This window comes from Neovison vison, chromosome X, assembly GCF_020171115.1.
Source record: "Neovison vison isolate M4711 chromosome X, ASM_NN_V1, whole genome shotgun sequence".
NCBI lineage: Eukaryota > Metazoa > Chordata > Mammalia > Carnivora > Mustelidae > Neogale > Neogale vison.
In genome coordinates, this window is record NC_058105.1 from 7,016,780 (window position 1) to 7,035,838 (window position 19,059).

Below are 19,059 nucleotides of genomic sequence, written 5' to 3' on the forward strand. Positions count from 1 at the left end.
CAACTCCCTTCTCATCCATATGTCTTCTTTGGAAAAATGATTATTCAAGTCTTTTGCCCATTTTGTAATCATATTATTTGGGTTTGGTTTTAAGTTGTGTAAGTTCTTTACATATTTTGAGAATTAACCCCTTATTGGATATATCATTTGCAAATATTTTCCCTCAGTCAGTAGATTACCTTTCTACTTTTGTTGGTTAACTTCATTGTATGAATGCTTTTTGGTTGGTGTAGTCCCAATAGTTCATTTTTGCTTTTATTTCCCTTGCCTTAGGAGACATACCTGGAAAAATGTTACTATGGTTGATGTCACAGAAATTGCTGCCTGTGTCTCTTCTACCATTTTTATGGTTTCAGTTCTCACATTTAGGTTGTTAATCCAATTTGAGTTTTTGTGTGTACAGTGTTAGGAAACGGTCCAGTTTCATTCTTTTGCACATAGCTCTCCAGTTTTCCTAATAACATATGTTGAAGAGACTGTCTTTTCCCCATTGTATATTCTTGCAAACTTTATAATAGATTAATTGACTATATAAATATGAGTTTATTTCTGGGCTCTCCATTCATAGATGAATAGAGAGTCATTCATAGATGCATCTATTTTTGTGTCAGTACCACACTGTTTTGATTACTATAGCTTTTTTTTTAAAAGATTTATTTATTTATTTGACAGAGAGATCACAAGTAGACAGAGAGGCAGGCAGAGAGAGAGAGAAGCAGGCTCCCTGCTGAGCAGAGAGCCCGACATGGGACTCGATCCCAGGACCCCGAGATCATGACCCGAGCCGAAGGCAGCGGCTTAACCCACTGAGCCACCCAGGCGCCCCGATTACTATAGCTTTGTTTTGTATCTTGAAATCCAGAATTGTGCTATCTCCAGCTTTGTTCTTTTCTCTCAAGATTGCTTTGGTTATTTGGGGCTTTTTTTGGTGTGTGATTTCATGCAAAATTTAGTGTTTTTTGCTTTAGTTCTGCAACAAATGCTGTTGGTGTTCTAATGAGAATTGCATTAAATCTGTAGATTGCTTCAGGTAGTATGGATACTTTAATAACTTTAACTCTTCCAATCCATGAATGTGAATGAACTATCTATTTGTTTGTGTTGTCTTTAATTTCATTCATCAATGTCTTACAGTTTTTAAAGAACAGTTCTTTCACCTCCTTGGTTAAACTTATTCCTATGTATTTTGTTCTTTTTGGAGTAATTGTAAATGAAATTGCTTTCTTAATTTCTCTTTCTGCTACTTCATTATTACTGTATAGAAACACTATTGATTTCTGTGTATTAATTTTGTATCCTGCAACTTTACTGAATTCATTTATTACTCCCAGTAGTTTTTTTTGGTGGAGTGTTAGGGTTTTCAACATATAGTATCAACTCACTTGCAAATAGTGACAGTTTAACTTTTTCTTTACCAATATGGATGCTTCTTATTTGTTTTTCTTTTTGTTTAATTGTTGAAACAAGGACTTCCAGTACTATGTTAAATAAAATTGTAAGAGTGGGTATCCTTTCTTATTTCTTATCTTAGAGAAAAAGCTCTCTATTTCTCCTCTACATATATGATTATTGAGTATGATACTAGCTGTTTTTCATAAATGGTCTTTATTATGTTGAGGTATGTTTCCTTTAAACCTACTTTGTTGGGAGTTTTTGTTGTGAACAGAATTTGAATTTTGTCAATACTTTTTCTATATCTGTTGAGATAATCATGTATATTTTATCCTTCATTGTGTTGATATGGCATATCATATTGATTGATTTGTGAATATCAAAACCCACTTGCATCCCCAAAATAAAAGCAGCTTGTTTGTGGTAAATGATCCTTTTAATGTATTGTTGAATGTGGTTTGATATTTTGTTGAAGATTTTTGCATATTTATTCATCAGAAATACTGCCTGCCCTGCAGTTTTCCTTTTTTGTAGTGCCTTTGTCTGGTTTTGGTGTCAGGATAAGTTTTAATTTGAAATTTTTCCTTACTCTTCCATTTTTTTGAGTAGTTTAAAGAGAGTTTTACCTCTTCTTTAAATGTTTGGTACAATTCACCTGTGAATCCATCTGGTCCTGGACTTTTATTTTTTGGTAGCTTTTGTTTACCAATTAACTTTTATTGCTAGTGATTGATCTGTTCCAATTTTCTATTTCTTCCTTCCTGATTCAAAGCTGGAAGATTGTATGCTTCTAGGAATTTATCAATTTCTTCTAGTTTGTCTAGCTCATTGGTATATAATTTTCCATAGTATTTTCTTATCATCCTTTGTATTTATGTGTGGTCAGTTGTTACTTTTTGTTTTTTATTTTATTTGTTTGGGTCCTTCTCTTTTTTTTCCTGATGAGTCTGTCTAAGATTTTATCAATTTTGTTTATCTTTTCAAAGAACAAGCTCTTGTTGTTATTTTTTTTCTACTTTTTTTTTTTAGTCTTGATTTGTTTCTGCTCTGATCTTTACTACTTCCTTTCTTCTAATCACCTTGGACTTTGTTCTTTTTTTAGTTCCTTTAGTTATAAGTTGAGCTTTCTCTTGTTTCTTAAGGTAGGCCTATATTGCTATATATTTTCTTCTTGAAATGGATTGCACTGTGCTCCAAAGATTTTGGAACATTATGTATTCATTTTCATTTGTTTCTGTGTATTTTTTTAAGTCTTTAATTTGATTACTTCATTGACTCATTGGTTGTTTAGTATCATGTTGTTTAGCCTTCATGTATTTGTGGGTTTTTTCCAATTTTTTTTCTCATGATTGATTCTAGTTTCATATCATTGTGATTGGAAAAGATGCATAGTATGATTTCAATATTCTTAAATTTATTGAAACTTGTTTGTGGCCTAACATGGGATCTATCCTTGAGCATGTTCTATACGCCTTTGAAAAGAATGTGTGTTCTTTTATTTTAGATGGATGTTTTGTATATATCTGTTATGTCCATTCATCTAATGTGCCATTCAAAGACACTGTTCCTTTATTGATTTTCAGCATAGATGACCTAGCCACTGATAAAAGTGGGAGTTTGAAGTCTCCTACTATCATTGTGTTGCCATCAATTTCTTTTTTATGTTTATTAATATTTTATTTATGTATTTAGGTACTTCATTTTTGGGTGCATAAATATCTACAATTTTCATATCTTCTGGCTGGATTGTTTTATCATGATGTAATGTCTTTCTTTGTCTCTTGTGACAGTCTTTGTTTTCAAGTTTGTTTTGTCTGGGGGTGCCTGGGTGGTTCAGTTGATTGAGCATCTGACTCTTGATTTTGGTTCAGGTCAGGATCTTAGGGTTGTGAGATCAAGCCCCACATCAAATTCTGTGCTGAGTGTGGAGTCTGCTTAAGACTCCCTCTCTGCCCCTGCCCCCTCTCTTTTTCTCTTTCCCCTTATAAAAAGTAAAATAAAATCTTAGAAAAAGACAAAAATATAAAGTAGGCTTTGTCTGACATAAGTATTGCTACTCAGTCTTCTTTTTTTCACTTCCATTTGCATGGTATTTTTCCATCCCTTTACTTTTCAGTGTCTATGTGTCTTTAGGTCTGAGGTGAGTCTATTATAGGCAGCATATAAATGGGTCTTACTTTTTTAATTTTTTAAATCTGTTCTACCACACTATGTCTTTTCATTGTAGAATTTAGGTCATTTATATTTAAAGTAATTATTGATAGGTACAATTTTGTTACTTGTTTCCTGGTTGTTTTTGTAGTTCTTCTCTGTTCTTTTCTTTTTCTCTTGCTCTCTTTTGCAGTGACTGATGGTTTCTGTAAAGTTATGTTCAGTTTTTTTTTTCCTCTTTATTTTCTGTGTATCTATTACAGGTTTTGGGTTTATGGTTATCATAATGTTCATATATAAAATCCCAAGTATACAGCAGTCTATACTAAGTTGATGGTCATTTAAGTTCAAACACATTCTTTAAAAACTTTTTTCTTTATTTATTTTTTACTCCATCCTCCCTCTTCCACATTTTACGCATATGCTGTTATATTTTACATGGTTTTATTTATAAATTTATTATGTCTATTAATTGTGTCTATTTCTTTTTTTTAATTATTATGTTCAATTAGCCATTTCTTATCCATTTAATAGTGGAAATACTCTTTTTTTTACTTAAAGAAATCCCTTTAACAATTCTAATAAGGCTAGTTTAGTGGTGCTAAACTCCTTTAACTTTTGTTTGTCTGTAAAATTGTCTTCTTTGAATCTGAATAATAACCTTGCCAGGTAGAATATTCTTGGTTATAGATTTTTTTTCCAGAACTTTGAATAAATCATGCCAGTGACTCTAATTTGGATAAGGTCCTGCTGAGAAAACTGTGGCCTCAAGTGTCCTTGATCTGGCTTGTGGGGCAGTGGTCAATGCCAGAAAGTTGTGAGCTGAGGAAACTTGGGGCTGCTACCAATACCCCTCCACCAAACACTTGGTAACTGAAGTGGTGTTGTACCTCAGAGAAAATTATGCTGTTGTTCTCAGCCTCAGAATCAGAGCCATGACTCAGAGATTTTGCCCTATTGATTCTTGCTCTTATACTTATTATTTATATCACTATTGTTAGCTCTTTTCTTTTCCAGTTTTTTAAGTGAAGGCTTGGGACATTGAGGTTAATCTTTCCTGACATAGCCATCTAGTGTAACAAGTTTTCTTCTTAGCACTGCTTTATATCACATTTTTATTTTGTTCAGTTGAAAAAGTTTTGCATTTTCTTTTGTGTTCTTCTTTGACTTGTGATTTATTTAGGACTTTATTTCTTAGGTTTCACGTACATTGAGATTTTCAAGGTACATTTCTATTTTTAATTTCTAATTTTATTCCATTGTGGCCAGAGAACATACTTTATATGTTATAAGTTCTTTTAATCTTTCTATGACAAAGAATATGGTCTGTTTTGGTAAATGTGGTATGAATACTTGAAATTTGAACATTCTTTTTTTAAGATTTTTATTTATTTGACAGAGAGAAAATACATATACTTGGAAAGTATGTGTATTCTGCTTTTGTTTGTTGGACTGTTCTATAAATCCCAATCAAGTCAAGTCAGTTGATAGTGTAGTTCTTGTTTCTGTTGCCTTTACCTATTTTCTACCTACTGTTATATTGCTTATATTGCTTATTGAGGACTGTTGGAATCATGATAATTAGAGATAACCTTTTTCTCATTTCAGTTCTCAATCTTTGCTTCTTGTGTTTAGATGTTCTGTGATTAGGTGCAGAAATATTTAGGATTGTTATGTACTCTTAGTGAATTGACCCCTTCATTATGAAATGGCCCTCTTTATTTCTAGCAATATTTTTTTGCTCTAATATATCTTTTTTCTGATATTAAAATAGCCATTCCAACCTTCTTTTGATTAGTGTTGGCATGTTGTACCATTTTCTATCCTTTTATTTTATTTATTTATTTATTTAGAAATAAACACTTTTTTATTAACATATAATGTACTATTTGCCCCAGGTCTGTGAATCATCAGGCTTACACACTTCACAGCTCTCATACCCTCCCCCATGTCCATAACCCAACTACCCTCTCCATACCTGACCTCTGGCAACCCTCAGTTTGTTTTGTAACATAAAGCATAAGAGCCTCATATGGTTTGTCTCCCTCCTGATCCAATCTCATTTCATTGTTTTTCTTCCCTACCTCCCAAACCCCCCACTTTGCCTCTCAAATTCCTTATATCAGGGAGATGATATGATCATTATCTTTCTCTGATTGACTTATTTCACTCAGCATAATGCCCTCTAATTCCATTCACATCATTGCGAATGGCAAGATTTCGTTTCTTTTGATTGCTGCACAATCAAATTATAGATAGATATATAGATAGATATATATCTATAGATATCTATCTATTATAGATAGATATACCACATCTTTATCTATTCATCGGTTGATGGACATTATCCTTTTATTTTTAACTTATTTACAGCTTTGTATTTAAGGTGGGTTTCTATCAGTAGGAAATTTGGATCTTGCTTTAAAAAAAAAGCCAATTTCACTATCTCTGCCTTTTAAAGTAGATGTTTGAATTATTTATATTTAACATGATGATTGATATCATTTTATTGCTTTTCTATTTGTTTTATCAATTTTTGTTACATTTTCTTCTTTTTCTGCCTCCCTACCAATTATCTTTATTATTCTATTTTTATAACAGTTCTTGCTTTATTAGCAATAATTTATCTTTAAGTTCAACAACATACATATTTATCACAATCTGCCTACAAGTAATATTATATTACATCATGTGCAGTATAAAAAACTTTCAACAGTATATTTCTATTTTGTCTTCTCCTGGCCTGTGTGCTATTGTTGTCATACATCATATATATATATATTTTATTTCTGCTTTACATAGTCATTTATCATTTACAGAGATTTGGAAAAAAAACTATCTTATATTTACTTACATAGTTTTTATTTGTGTTGCTCTTCCCTCCTTTGTATAAATTCATATTTCTATCTGGTATTATTTTTCTTCTGTCTGACACACTTCCATTTACATGTCTTGCAGTATACATCTGTTGGTGAATTTTTCAGCTTCTATGAGTCTGAAAAAGTATTTATTGTGCTATATTTTTTAAATGTATTATCTCTGGTTACATATTTCTAGATTGACAGGTTTTATCCAGTACGTCAAAGCTATTGCTAACTACATTCTTGTTTGGTTATTTCTGACAAGAAATCTGCTGTCCTTCTAAAATTTTCCCTATGAACATAATGTTTTGTTTTACTGTTTGCTTTTTTTAAAATTTCTTTTCAGTGTTCCATAATTCATTGTTTATGTTTGCTTTTTTTTTAAGATTTTCTCTTTATCTGAAGGAGAGCAGAAAATGTATTTGAATAAAAACTGATAAAAAACGTCCTAAATTTGATGAAAATTATAATTCTCACCAAGAATCTCAAAAGATAAGAAACATTAATAAAATTACACAAAGGGATATGATCAAATTGCTTACAACTAGCGATAAAGGTAAATATGGTCTCTGTTACTCTATGTTAGCCAATAGCAAAAAGCTCCACCCAGATTTTTCATGGATAGTCAAACTCTACATGTCTACAAGTTAATTTCCACCTCTTCCCCTACCTTATATGTTCCAGCCACAACTCCAAAAGAAATAGAATAAAACCAAATAACCTGCTCCTCTTCTAATGTTTTCTTTTTTTTTTCCAATTTATTTATTTTCAGAAAAACAGTATTCATTATTTTTTCACCACACCCAGTGCTCCATGCAAGCTCTGCTCTCTATAATACCCTTAGAAAATAGCACCAGGGAGGGAGTTAAGATGGGGGACCCCAAGCTTGACTCATTCCATCAAACAGACAGATCAATATCAAATCATTTTGCATACCTAGGAAATCGATCTGAGGATTAAGAGAACAACTTACACAATAAGAGGGAGAGAACATGGCAGGTAAGAGGTGCAGAAATGTGAATTCGGGGAGTGAAAATTCACAGTGCTATGGAGGAGAGGGCACAGAGAAAGAGAGAGGGGGAGAGAAAGCAGTACATCAGGTCACACAAGTAAAACACTCCCCCCAAATCCACTGGGTAATAGAGAGGAATTGACTATCACAAGTTTTTACAAACAGTGGAGTTTAACTTCTGAGGTTTTTAAGTCCATGCCATTCACCAGAGTCAAGCTGGGTGGGTAGCAGTACTCCTGGGGAAAAGGAGGGCAGAAGCCCAAGAACAGACAGTGGACAGCATGGTACAGGGATCCCCTGGGTCACACTGGGAAAGAACGTTCCCCTTCCTAGAGTACATTTGGAAGAGGATATATTACCTCTCCAAGGAGAAAAGACCTGCCAGGCACCATTGAGTAGCTGCTCATCAGCAAGGGACATAAGCACATGCAGAGGGCAGATAACCTAGTCATAGCTTTTTATGGTACTTCACCATGAACTACAAGCACCCATGTGTCCATGTAACTGTTCATCTGGGACCATATAGCACCAGACACAGTGCTGTGAGGCCCTCCTCTAGCGGAGAGAAGCAGGTATGCATTTTGTTGGGTCTTTTAAGATTTGAAGTTTTGAATCCTAGCCACATGCCAGAGATTAAAACACAAATAAACAAACACCAGGAGAATCATGGAGTGAGGTGTGCTGATGGCCTGAGCATAGGCAGATTGAGGGTAGGGATCTGAAGGAAGCCTGGGACATATGAGGGGAGATGATTCACTTCTCTGTGAGGGCTTTCTGAACAATGGTGGGCATGAGCTTCCCTCCCTGGGCATGAGAAAATGGGGTGATGCCACCTTTCCCCTACACACTAGAACAGTGGGACTTCATGAAACAACACAATACCTTCAGTTAGGTGTGGAACCATTTATACCAACCACCACGCCCTACACCCTGCAGGGGAATCTCTAATAAGATAGGTATGACTGTGAGCCAGTATAGTAGTCTCCTATGCCAGAGGACCAGTACAAGTCCCCCTACATTCACCAAGTCTACTGATCATAGAGTGCTTCAAAGCATCAGCTTCAGTTCTTGTGGAAATAGAACCAAGCATATTTTCCCCCTTTGGAATCAAGTTTTTAGTTTTTGGCTTCTTTGTTTTTTTGTTTTTCTGAATCAGTCTTCTTTTTTTTCTTTTTCTTTAGAATCAGGTTTATAGTTCTTTTGTTTGTCTGTTTCTTTGTGTTTCTTATTCTTTTTCCTTTTCTAATTTTTGGATCAGGTTTTTTGTTTATTTGGTTTTTTTGCCAGGCTTATTTTAACAAACAAATCAAAGCATATCTAGTTAAAGGTCCAAACAGTCCCCACTGCAAACAAGGAAGAACTCTGCAGAGGACTGCCCTGTGGGAAAGAGCAACCAAAAACCAATAACAGAATGACACACCATATACCAGAAACAGAAGTATCAGGTTCCTAACAGTATATTGCCCCATATTAATGTAGCATTAGTCTCAGGAGTAGGAAACATATCAAGCTTTCATAACATGCAAGAAACAAAAACCTAGACAAAATGACAAGACAAATGAATTCTCTCCAAAAGAAAGATCAAGAAGAAACCACAGCCAGGGATTTACTCAAAACAGATAGAAGGAATATATCTGAACAAGAACTTAGAAAAATCATCATAAAAACACTATCTGGGGGGCCTGGGTGGCTCAGTGGGTTAAGCCGCTACCTTCGGCTCACGTCATGATCTCGGGATCCTGGGATCGAGTCCCACATCGGGCTCTCTGCTCAGCAGGGAGCCTGTTTCCCTTCCTCTCTCTCTGCCTGCCTCTCTGCTTACTTGTGATCTCTCTCTGTCAAATGCATAAATAAAATCTTTAAAAAAAACAAAACAAAACAAACAAAAAAAAAAAAACACTAGCTGGGTGGGGGCGGGGAACAACATAGAAGACACCAGAGAAATTTTCACTACAGAGATAAAAGACATTAAACTACTCAGGGTGAACTAAAAAAAATGCTGTAATTGAGATTAAAAAAATAAATTGCATGTAATCACAAAAAGGATGGAAGAAGCAAAGGAATGAACTGGTGGTATAGAAGATAAAATTGTGGAAAATACTGAAGCTAAAAAGAAGAGAGAAAAAAAACTATTAGATCACAAACAGACTGAAAGAACACAGCAATTCCATAGAATGCAATAATATCCATATCATAGGAGTCCCAGAAGAAGAAGAGCAGGTAAAGGGGGAAAAATGTTTATTTGAACAAATTATAGCTAAAACTTCCCTAATCTGGGGAAAGAAATAAGCATTTAAATCCAGGAGGCACAGAGAACTCCCCTGAAAATCAACAAAAATAGGTCAACACCAAGACATATCATCGGGGAACTTGCAAAGTACAAAGACAAAGAGAAAATTCTGATAGCAGCTAGGGACAAAAGGTCCTTAACTTACAAGGGTAAACTCATAAGGTTAGCAGCAGACCTGTCCACAGAAACATGACAAATAAGAAGAACGTGGCAATGGTATATTTAACATTCTAAATGGAAAAATATGTGGCCAAGCATACTTTACCTAGCAACACTGTCCTTCAGAATAGGACAGATAAAGAGATTACCTGACAAGCAAAAACTAAAGGAGTTTGTGAACACTAACCAGCACTGTTAGAAATATTAAAGGGAACACTTTGAGCAGAAAAGAGAGACCAAAAGCACCAAAGATTAGAAAGGAATAGAGACAATCTTCAAGAACAATGACTTTACAGGTAATAAAATGGTACTAAATTCATATCTATTAATAAATACTCTGAATGTAAATAGATTAAATGCTCCAATCAAAAGACAAAGGGTACTAGAATTGATTAAAAAAAAGACCATCTATATGCTGCTTACAAATATCTTCTCCCATTCTGTCAGTTGTCTTTTGATTTTGTTAAGTGTTTCCTTTGCTGTGCAAAAGCTTTTGATCTTGATGAAATCCCAATAGTTCATTTTTGCCTTTGCTTCCCTTGCCTTTGGGGATGTTCCTAGGAAGATGTTGCTGCGGCTGAGGTCGAAGAGGTTGCTGCCTGTGTTCTCCTCAAGGATTTTGATGGATTCCTTTCTCACATAGAGGTCCTTAATCCATTTTGATTCTATTTTTGTGTGTGGTGTAAGGAAATGGTCCAATTTCATTTTTCTGCACGTGGCTGTCCAATTTTCCCAACACCATTTATTAAAGAGGCTGTCTTTTTTCCATTGGACATTCTTTCCTGCTTTGTCAAAGATTAGTTGACCATAGAGTTGAGGGTCTATTTCTGGGCTCTCTATTCTGTTCCATTGATCTATGTGTCTGTTTTTGTGCCAGTACCATGCTGTCTTGATGATGACAGCTTTGTAATAGAGCTTGAAGTCCGGAATTGTGATGCCACCAACTTTGGCTTTCTTTTTCAATATCCCTTTGGCTATTCGAGGTCTTTTCTGGTTCCATATAAATTTTAAAATTATTTGTTCCATTTCTTTGAAAAAGATGGATGGTACTTTGATAGGAACTGCATTAAATGTGTAGATTGCTTTAGGTAGCATAGACATTTTCACAATATTTATTCTTCCAATCCAGGAGCATGGAACATTTTTCCATTTCTTTGTGTCTTCCTCAATTTCTTTCATGAGTACTTTATAGTTTTCTAAGTATAGATTCTTAGCCTCTTTGGTTAGGTTTATTCCTACGTATCTTATGGTTTGGGGTGCAATTGTAAATGGGATTGACTCCTTAATTTCTCTTTCTTCTGTCTTGTTGTTGGTGTAGAGAAATGCAACTGATTTCTGTGCATTGATCTTATATCCTGACACTTTACTGAATTCTGAACTGTACAAGTTCTAGCAGTTTTGGAGTGGAGTCTTTTGGGTTTTCCACATAGAGTATCATATCATCTGCGAAGAGTGATGATTTGACGTCTTCTTTGCCAATTTGGATGCCTTTAATTTCCTTTTGTTGTCTGATTGCTGAGGCTAGGACTTCTAGTACTATGTTGAATAGCAGTGGTGATAATGGACATCCCTGCCGTGTTCCTGACCTTAGTGGAAAAGCTTTCAGTTTTTCTCCATTGAGAATGATATTTGCGGTGTGTTTTTCATAGATGGCTTTGATGATATTGAGGTATGGGCCCTCTATCCCTACACTTTGAAGAGTTTTGATCAGGAAAGGATGCTGTACTTTGTCAAATGCTTTTTCAGCATCTATTGAGAGTATCATATGGTTCTTGTTCTTTCTTTTATTGATGTGTTGTATCACATTGACTGCTTACAAGAGATTCATTTTAGACCTAAAGACACCTGCCTTTATAATGCTAATGGACATCAAAAGAAAGCTGGAGTAACAAACCTTATATCAGGCAAACTAGATTTTAAAACAAAGAATGTAATAAGAAATGAAGAAGGACACTATATCATAATAAAAGGGGTCTATCTAACAAGAAGATCTAACATTTATAAATATTTATGCTCCCAAGTTGGGAGCACCCAAATACATAAATGAATTAATAACAAACATAAAAAAACCTCATTGATAATAATACAATAATAGTATGGGACTTTAAAACACCATTTATAGAAATAGATTATCTATGCAGAAGATCAACATGAAAACAATGGCTTTGAATGATACACTGGATCAGATGAACTTAACAGATATATTCAGAGCACTTCATCCTAAAGCAGCAGAATATGTACTCTTATTGAGTGCACATGAAACATTCTCCAGAATAGATCACACAATGGGTCATAAATCAGCCCTCAACAAGTACAAAAACATCAAGATCATACCATGCATATTTTCAGATTACAACACCATGAAACTTGAAGTCAACCACAAGAAAAATTTTGGGAAGACAAAAAAAATACAGGGAGGTTGAAGAACATCCTGCCAAAGAATGAATGGGCCATCCAAGAAATTAAAGAGGAATTTTTTAAAAATACATGGAAGGAAAAGAAAATGAAAACACGACAATCCAAAACCTTTGGGATGCAGCAGAGGTGGTCATAAGAGGTAAGTATATAGTGTTTCTAGCCTTCCTCAAGTAAAAAAGAAAAGTCCCTTTACACTTAAAGAAGCTGAAAAAGAACTATAAATAAAGCCTAAAACCAGAAGAACAAAAGGAAATAAGAAATATTAGAGCAGAAGTAAATAATATATAATTTTTTTAAAAAGGTAGAACAGATTAATAAAACTAGGAGCTGTTTCTTCAAAAGAATTAACAAAATTGCTAATTTTCATTGACAAACCCCTAGCCAGACTCATCAAAAAGAGAAATGACTCAAATAAATAAAATCATGAATGAAAGAGGCGTGATCACAACCAACACCACAGAAATACAATTATAAGAGATTAAGAAAAAAATATATGCTAACAAATTTGGGTTTCTGGAAGAAATGAATAAATTCCTAGAAACACATAAACTACCAAAACTGGCCAAAATTAAGAAGACATGGAAAACAAGTGTTGGCAAAGATGTGGAGAAAGGGGAACCATCTTACACTATTGGTGGGAATACAAACTGGTACAGCCAGTCTGGAAACCAGTATGGAGGTTCCTCAAGAATTTAAAAACAGAGCTACCCTATGACCCAGCAATTGCACTACTCAGCATTTACACCAAAGATATAGATGTAGTAAAACAAAGGGTCATCTTCTCCCCAATGTCCATAGCAGCAATGTTCACAATACCCAAACTATGGAAGGAGCCAAGACATCCTTCAACAGATGAATGGATAAAGAAGATGTGCTTTGTATTTACAATGGAATATTATTCAAGCATCAGAAAGGATGAATACCTACCATTTACACCAACATGGATGGAACTGGAGTATACTATGATAAGTGAAATAAATCAGAGAAAGACAATTATCATATGGTTACACTCATATGTCGACTATAAGAAACAGCTCAGAGGATCATAGGGGAATGGAGGGAAAAACAGAATGGAAAAAAATCAGAGAGGGAGACAGACCATGAGAGACTCTTGGCTCTAGGAAACAAACTGAGGGTTCCTGAAGGGGAGGTGGGTGGGAGATGAGGCAACTAGGGGATGAGCATTAAAGACAGTGCATGATGAGATGAGCACTGGGTGTTTTAAGCAACTGATGAATTATTGAACACAACACTATATGTTGGCTAATTGAATTTAAATTTTAAAAGAACTACCAAAAATGAAATGGGAGGGGGGGACAGAAAATTTGAACAGACCCATAATCAGCAAAGAAATTGAATCAGTAATCAAAAATCTGCCAATAAACAAGAGTCCAGAGCCAGATGGTTTCCCAGGGGAATTCTACCAAACATTTAAAGAAGAATTAATACCTGTTCTTCTGAAAGTGTTTCAAAAATTAGAAATGGAAGGAAAACTTCCAAACTCCTTTAATGAGGCCAACATTACTTTGATCCTCAAACCAGACAAATACCTAACTAGGAAGGAGAATTACAAGCCAATATCCCTGATGAATGTGGATCCAAAAATTCTCACTAAAATACTAGCTAATCTGATCCAACAGATTATTAAAATAATTATTCACCATTATCAAGTGGGACTTATTCCTGGGCTTTAGGTGTGGTTCACTCTGCACAAATCAATTAATGTGATAAACCACATTAATAAAGAAAGGACAAGAACCACATGATCCTCCCAGTAGATGCTGAAAAGACATTTAACAAAGTAGAGCATCGATTCTTGATTAAAAACCCTTGGCAAAGTAAGGATAGAAGGAACATATGTCAACATCATAAAGGCCATATATGAAAGACCCACAGAAAATATTATCCTCAATGGGTAAAAACTGAGAGCCTTTTACCTGTGGTCAGGAATAAGACAAGGATGTCCACTCTTACCATTACTATTCACATAACACTGGAAGTCATGGCCTCAGCAATCAGACAATAAAAAGAAATAAAAGGCATCAAAATCATGAAGGATGAAGTCAAATTTTCACTCTTTGCAGACAATATACTCTATGTAGAAAACCTGAAAGACTCTACCAAGAAGTTGCTGAAAACTAATGAATACCTATGAAAGAAATTGAAAAGGACACAAAAGAAATAGAAAAATATTTCATGCTCATAGAATAGAAGGAAAAAAATTGTTAAAATGTCTATACTACGCAAAGAATCTATATTTCATGCAAGCCCAATGAAAATACCACTAGCATTTTTCACAGAGCTAGAACAAACCATCCCAAAATATGTATGGAACAAAGAAAGACATGGAATAGCCAAAACAATAATAAAAAGAAAAACAAAACTGGAGGTATCACAATTCCAGATTTCAAGCTATATTACAAAGATGTAGTCATCAACATAGTATGCTACTTGCACAGAAATAGACACATAGATCAATGGAACAGAAAAGACAACCCAGAAATGGACCTACAACCATATGGTCAACTAATCTTTGATAAAGCAGCAAAGAACATCCAATAGGAAAAAAAGACAGTCTCTTCAAAAACTGGTATTGAGAAAATGGGACAGCAACATGCAGAAGAACAAAACTGGACCACTTCCTTACACCATACACAAAAATAAATTCAAAATGGATGAAAGACCTAGATGTGATACAGGAATTAATCAAAATCCTACAGGAGAACACAGGCAGCAACCTTTTGACTTTGGCTGTAGCAGCTTCTTACTCGACACACCATCAGAGGCAAGGGAAACAAAAGCAAAAATGAACTATTGGGACTTCATCAAGATAAAAGTCTTTGCCCAGTGAAGAATTAGTTTTGTAAATTAATTTCTTTGTCATATGGAAATGCACATTGAAGTATTTAGGGAAAAGGAGTATGATATCTGCAACTAGTTCTCAAATGGTTCAGGAAAAAAATTAAATTCATACCTCTGAATACTTGCCATTTCAATACAACCCATCATATATTATAATGCACTTATCTCATTGTGATCATATTGCAAATCATACTAAACAATGGCCAACTAAGATCTGACCTAGGCAACAGGTTGCCCCTCACAGGAATTTCAAGCTGATATATGCTTAGGGTTTTGAAAACAAAAGCACGTTTCCCAGATACCCCTGGGCCACACCTCCCATTCCAGCAGGGATTGTTTTTTTGTTATCAGAAATGCTGTTGGCCAAATATGGTGGTAAAATACCCTATATACATTTAGCTTAGTGAAATTCAGAATTTTCCAAAACCACAGCAGAGAGATTTACTATAAAATGAAGGGTTTTAATTAATTTCTAGTGCTGAGAAGGAGGAAGCTCAATATTGCACTAAACTCATTGGTCAATATAGCGCTGAAGGCACCTTAAGAATCTTTTTAGATGACAAGAGCCAAGAAAAGGATCTTAAAATAGTAACTTACCTCCAAGCCCAGGTCGTAGTCGGTTGTCATAGCCATCCAGAAGACGATCTAAAATTCTGGTGAATATAGTGATGTTGTCAGTGCTGTCATCAGGAATATCTGGGGCATGTTTAGGAGAGAGTCTGAGACAGTGAAAGAAGAAGAGATAAAAAATAATATTCTTAACAGGAAACAATGACATGTGTTAACAATTTAAGAAGATTTCAACCAAGACAGTGGGTCAATTAAATAGCCTTGTATCTTAACCAAATCAGCACTTCCTATTTATCACAATGAATATCTGTGTAAAAGGCAGAGGGTGATCACTATATTTGAACTTTCAGTCCAGCATTGTCAAGAGTTTAACAAAATGTGCTCTATCCCCAACCTAGTAGTGAAGAAACACAAGCATAAATCGTTAACAGAATGAGCCTGTGAACAGTGCCCATCATAAAATTATTCACCAAGGTGAACCTGAGTGGCACAGTCAGTTAAGTGTCAACTCTTGGTTTAGGCTCAGGTCATGATATCAGGGTCACAATCTTAAGGTCATGAGATGTCCCATGTTGGGCTCCATGCTCAGGGCAGAGTCTACTTAAGACTCTCTCTCTTTTGTCCCCACCCAAATAAATAAATAAATCATTAAAAAGAAGCTATTTTTCTCACCACATCTGTATTTTGGGATAAATACTTAGTAGTACAATTGCTGGGTTATAGGGTAGCTCTATTCTTAACATCTTGAGGAATCTCCATATTGTTTTCCCAGAGTAGCTATACCAGCATGCATTCTCACCAACAGTGCAAGAGGGTTCCCCCTTTCTCCACATCCTCACCAACATTTGTTGTTTCCTGTTCTGTTAATTTTTGCCATTCTAACTGGTGTAAGGTAGTAGTATCTCATTGTGGTTTTCATTTGTATTTCCCTGGTGGCTAGTGACGTGGAACATTTTTTCATGTGTCTGTTAGCCATTTGTACATCTTCTTTGGGGAAGTGTCTGTTCATGTCTTCTGCCCATTTTGTCGACTGGGTTATTAGTTTTTTGAGTGTACTATCAGATATCTACCCCAAAGATACAGATGTAATGAAAAGAAGGAGCACATGTACCCCAATGTTCATAGCAGCGATGTCCACAATAACCAAACTGTGGAAGGAGATGAGATGCCCTTCAATAGATTAATGGATAAAGAAAATGTAGTTCATATATACAACGGAATATTATTCAGCCATCAGAAATGATGAATGCCCACCATTTGTATCAACATGGATGGAACTGGAGAAGATTACATTAAATGAAGTAAGTCAAGCAGAGAAAGACAATTATCATATGGTTTCACTCATATGTGAAACATAAGCAATAGCACAGAGGACAATAGGAGAAGGGAGGGAAACCCAAAGAGGGGAGAAATCAGAGAGGTAGATGGAGCATGAAAGACTATAGACTCTGGGAATTAATCTGAGGATTTCAGAGGGGAGGGGGTGAGAGGATGGGGTAGCTGGGTGATGGGTATTAAGGAGGGCACGTGTTGTGATGAACAATGGGTGTTATACTTACCTAATGAATCACTGAACACTACATCAAAATTAATTATGCACTATACAGTGGCTAACTGAACACAATAAACAAAAATCCTCTAAGAAAAAAAAAATAAATGAAGTCATTTCCTAAATTCTGTTACATGAATGAATAATCCACAAAATTTAAAAAAAATCATGTTACAAAGAACTTATCCCTCTTCAAACCTAGAGAAGTATAGGTTCACAGAACAACAGAACCAGACAGATTGTTGAAGTGCATTTAGTTCACTTACCTACTGCCCTCTGGAGACAGGGCAAAAAAACAATAGCACTCCACTAAATGTTAAAGCTACCAGGACTCTTAAGGGATTCGATAATTTTTCTCATTTTATACATGGGGAAATAAGCTCAAAGGTACACCACCAAATTTACCCACAATCATATTGCTAGTGAGAGGCAGAAATAAGACTAGAATCCAAGTTTTCTGATTTTCTATTGACCATCAGCTACCTCCTGCTCCTCCAGTTTGGATGCCTCCTGTAAACCTTTCCAAGCATGAGGCACTTTGATAACCACCCACTCAGGTCTGGGCTGACTCATACTTTCACTTTGTGAGGAGGGACTTGTGGTTTGATAGGACTAAAAATGAAGCTCTCAGGGTAGTTTAAGAGAAAGGGGGCTATAGTGAAACAGATGGCTGTTGTGCACAGTGTAGAATCAATAAACTGGGAATCAGGACTCCTGGGTTCTACTGCCATCTGTATTCATGATTTGGAGTAGACCATTAAACAAGTTACACTATTTTATCTCCATTCTTACCTTGGACCTAGAAGGTTTCCATTAATACATATATTATAACTATTCCTAGTATCCAGTTAGTCAAGTCTATAAAAAACATAAGATAACAGTTGAGAAGGAGTCCTAAGAGAGAGTCAATATGTCTTCCCACAAATATATATTCTTAGTGGCTACAAAGATTTCCTTTATGAAAAAGACCCTGAGAATAGTCTACAGAATAGTAACACCAAAAGTGAATAAATCTCACTCTAAACTGCTGCTCCAGCAGATAACCTTGCAAAAGTCATTTTAGATCTCAATTTCCTTAATTCATAAGTCTAACTCAATTCACTTAATTATTCAATACATCTTTATTGAGCATCAACTATGTACCTCTAACAGTTTAGGTATTGTGATAGAGCATGAAAAAGGTAAAACAAGGTAAGTAATCTTTCCCTTGCTTATAGTGTTGCAAAGAGAATCAAATGATAACATAGATATATATGGGAGTAAAAAGGGAACTTGTCTTGAAGAGTCTAGAGACATACATTTGAATTTATTAGTGTGACCTTAGGCAAGTCATGTAACACCTCTAGTAATAGCTTTCTCATCTTTAAAATCAAAATAACTTCACAGATAGGTTCTATTACCATCAAATAATGTTAAAATTGCCAGGCTTAATGTTTAATATCTTGAGGTATTAAAAGTTTGTTTTTTTTCTTTTTTGAAATAGTACTGTATTCACTTGAATTCATTATTCAAATGCAAATAATAACATAAAATATTGGCACCCCATCCACCAAAAGACATAAAGAAAACTTTGACCAGAGAGGCACTACAACCCAGTGAAGAGTAGAGATGATTGTCTCGTTCAGTGGACAGAACACTAGAAGTAATACATTTACCTTACTGGGACGGGGGAAGAAAGAAGGGAACTATAGTGCAGAGCTAACAAACTGCCATTAATATATTTAAGAGATAAATACAAACACTTCAGATGAAGCCCACACTTAGTTCAATCCACCAATATTCTGAATCCACCTTA

General features: G+C 35.1%; 1 protein-coding gene across 3 annotated transcripts in view; it reads right to left on the reverse strand.

Moving 5' to 3' along the window:
• The window catches only part of GABRA3 (gamma-aminobutyric acid type A receptor subunit alpha3), a 408,152-nt gene that overhangs the window by 210,479 nt on the left and 178,614 nt on the right, over nt 1-19,059 (reverse strand). For all 3 annotated transcript variants that reach the window (XM_044235314.1, XM_044235313.1, XM_044235315.1), the window contains exon 3: nt 15,743-15,864. In XM_044235314.1, coding sequence (XP_044091249.1) covers nt 15,743-15,864 — 122 coding nt within the window. The remainder of the gene's footprint in view (nt 1-15,742; nt 15,865-19,059) is intronic.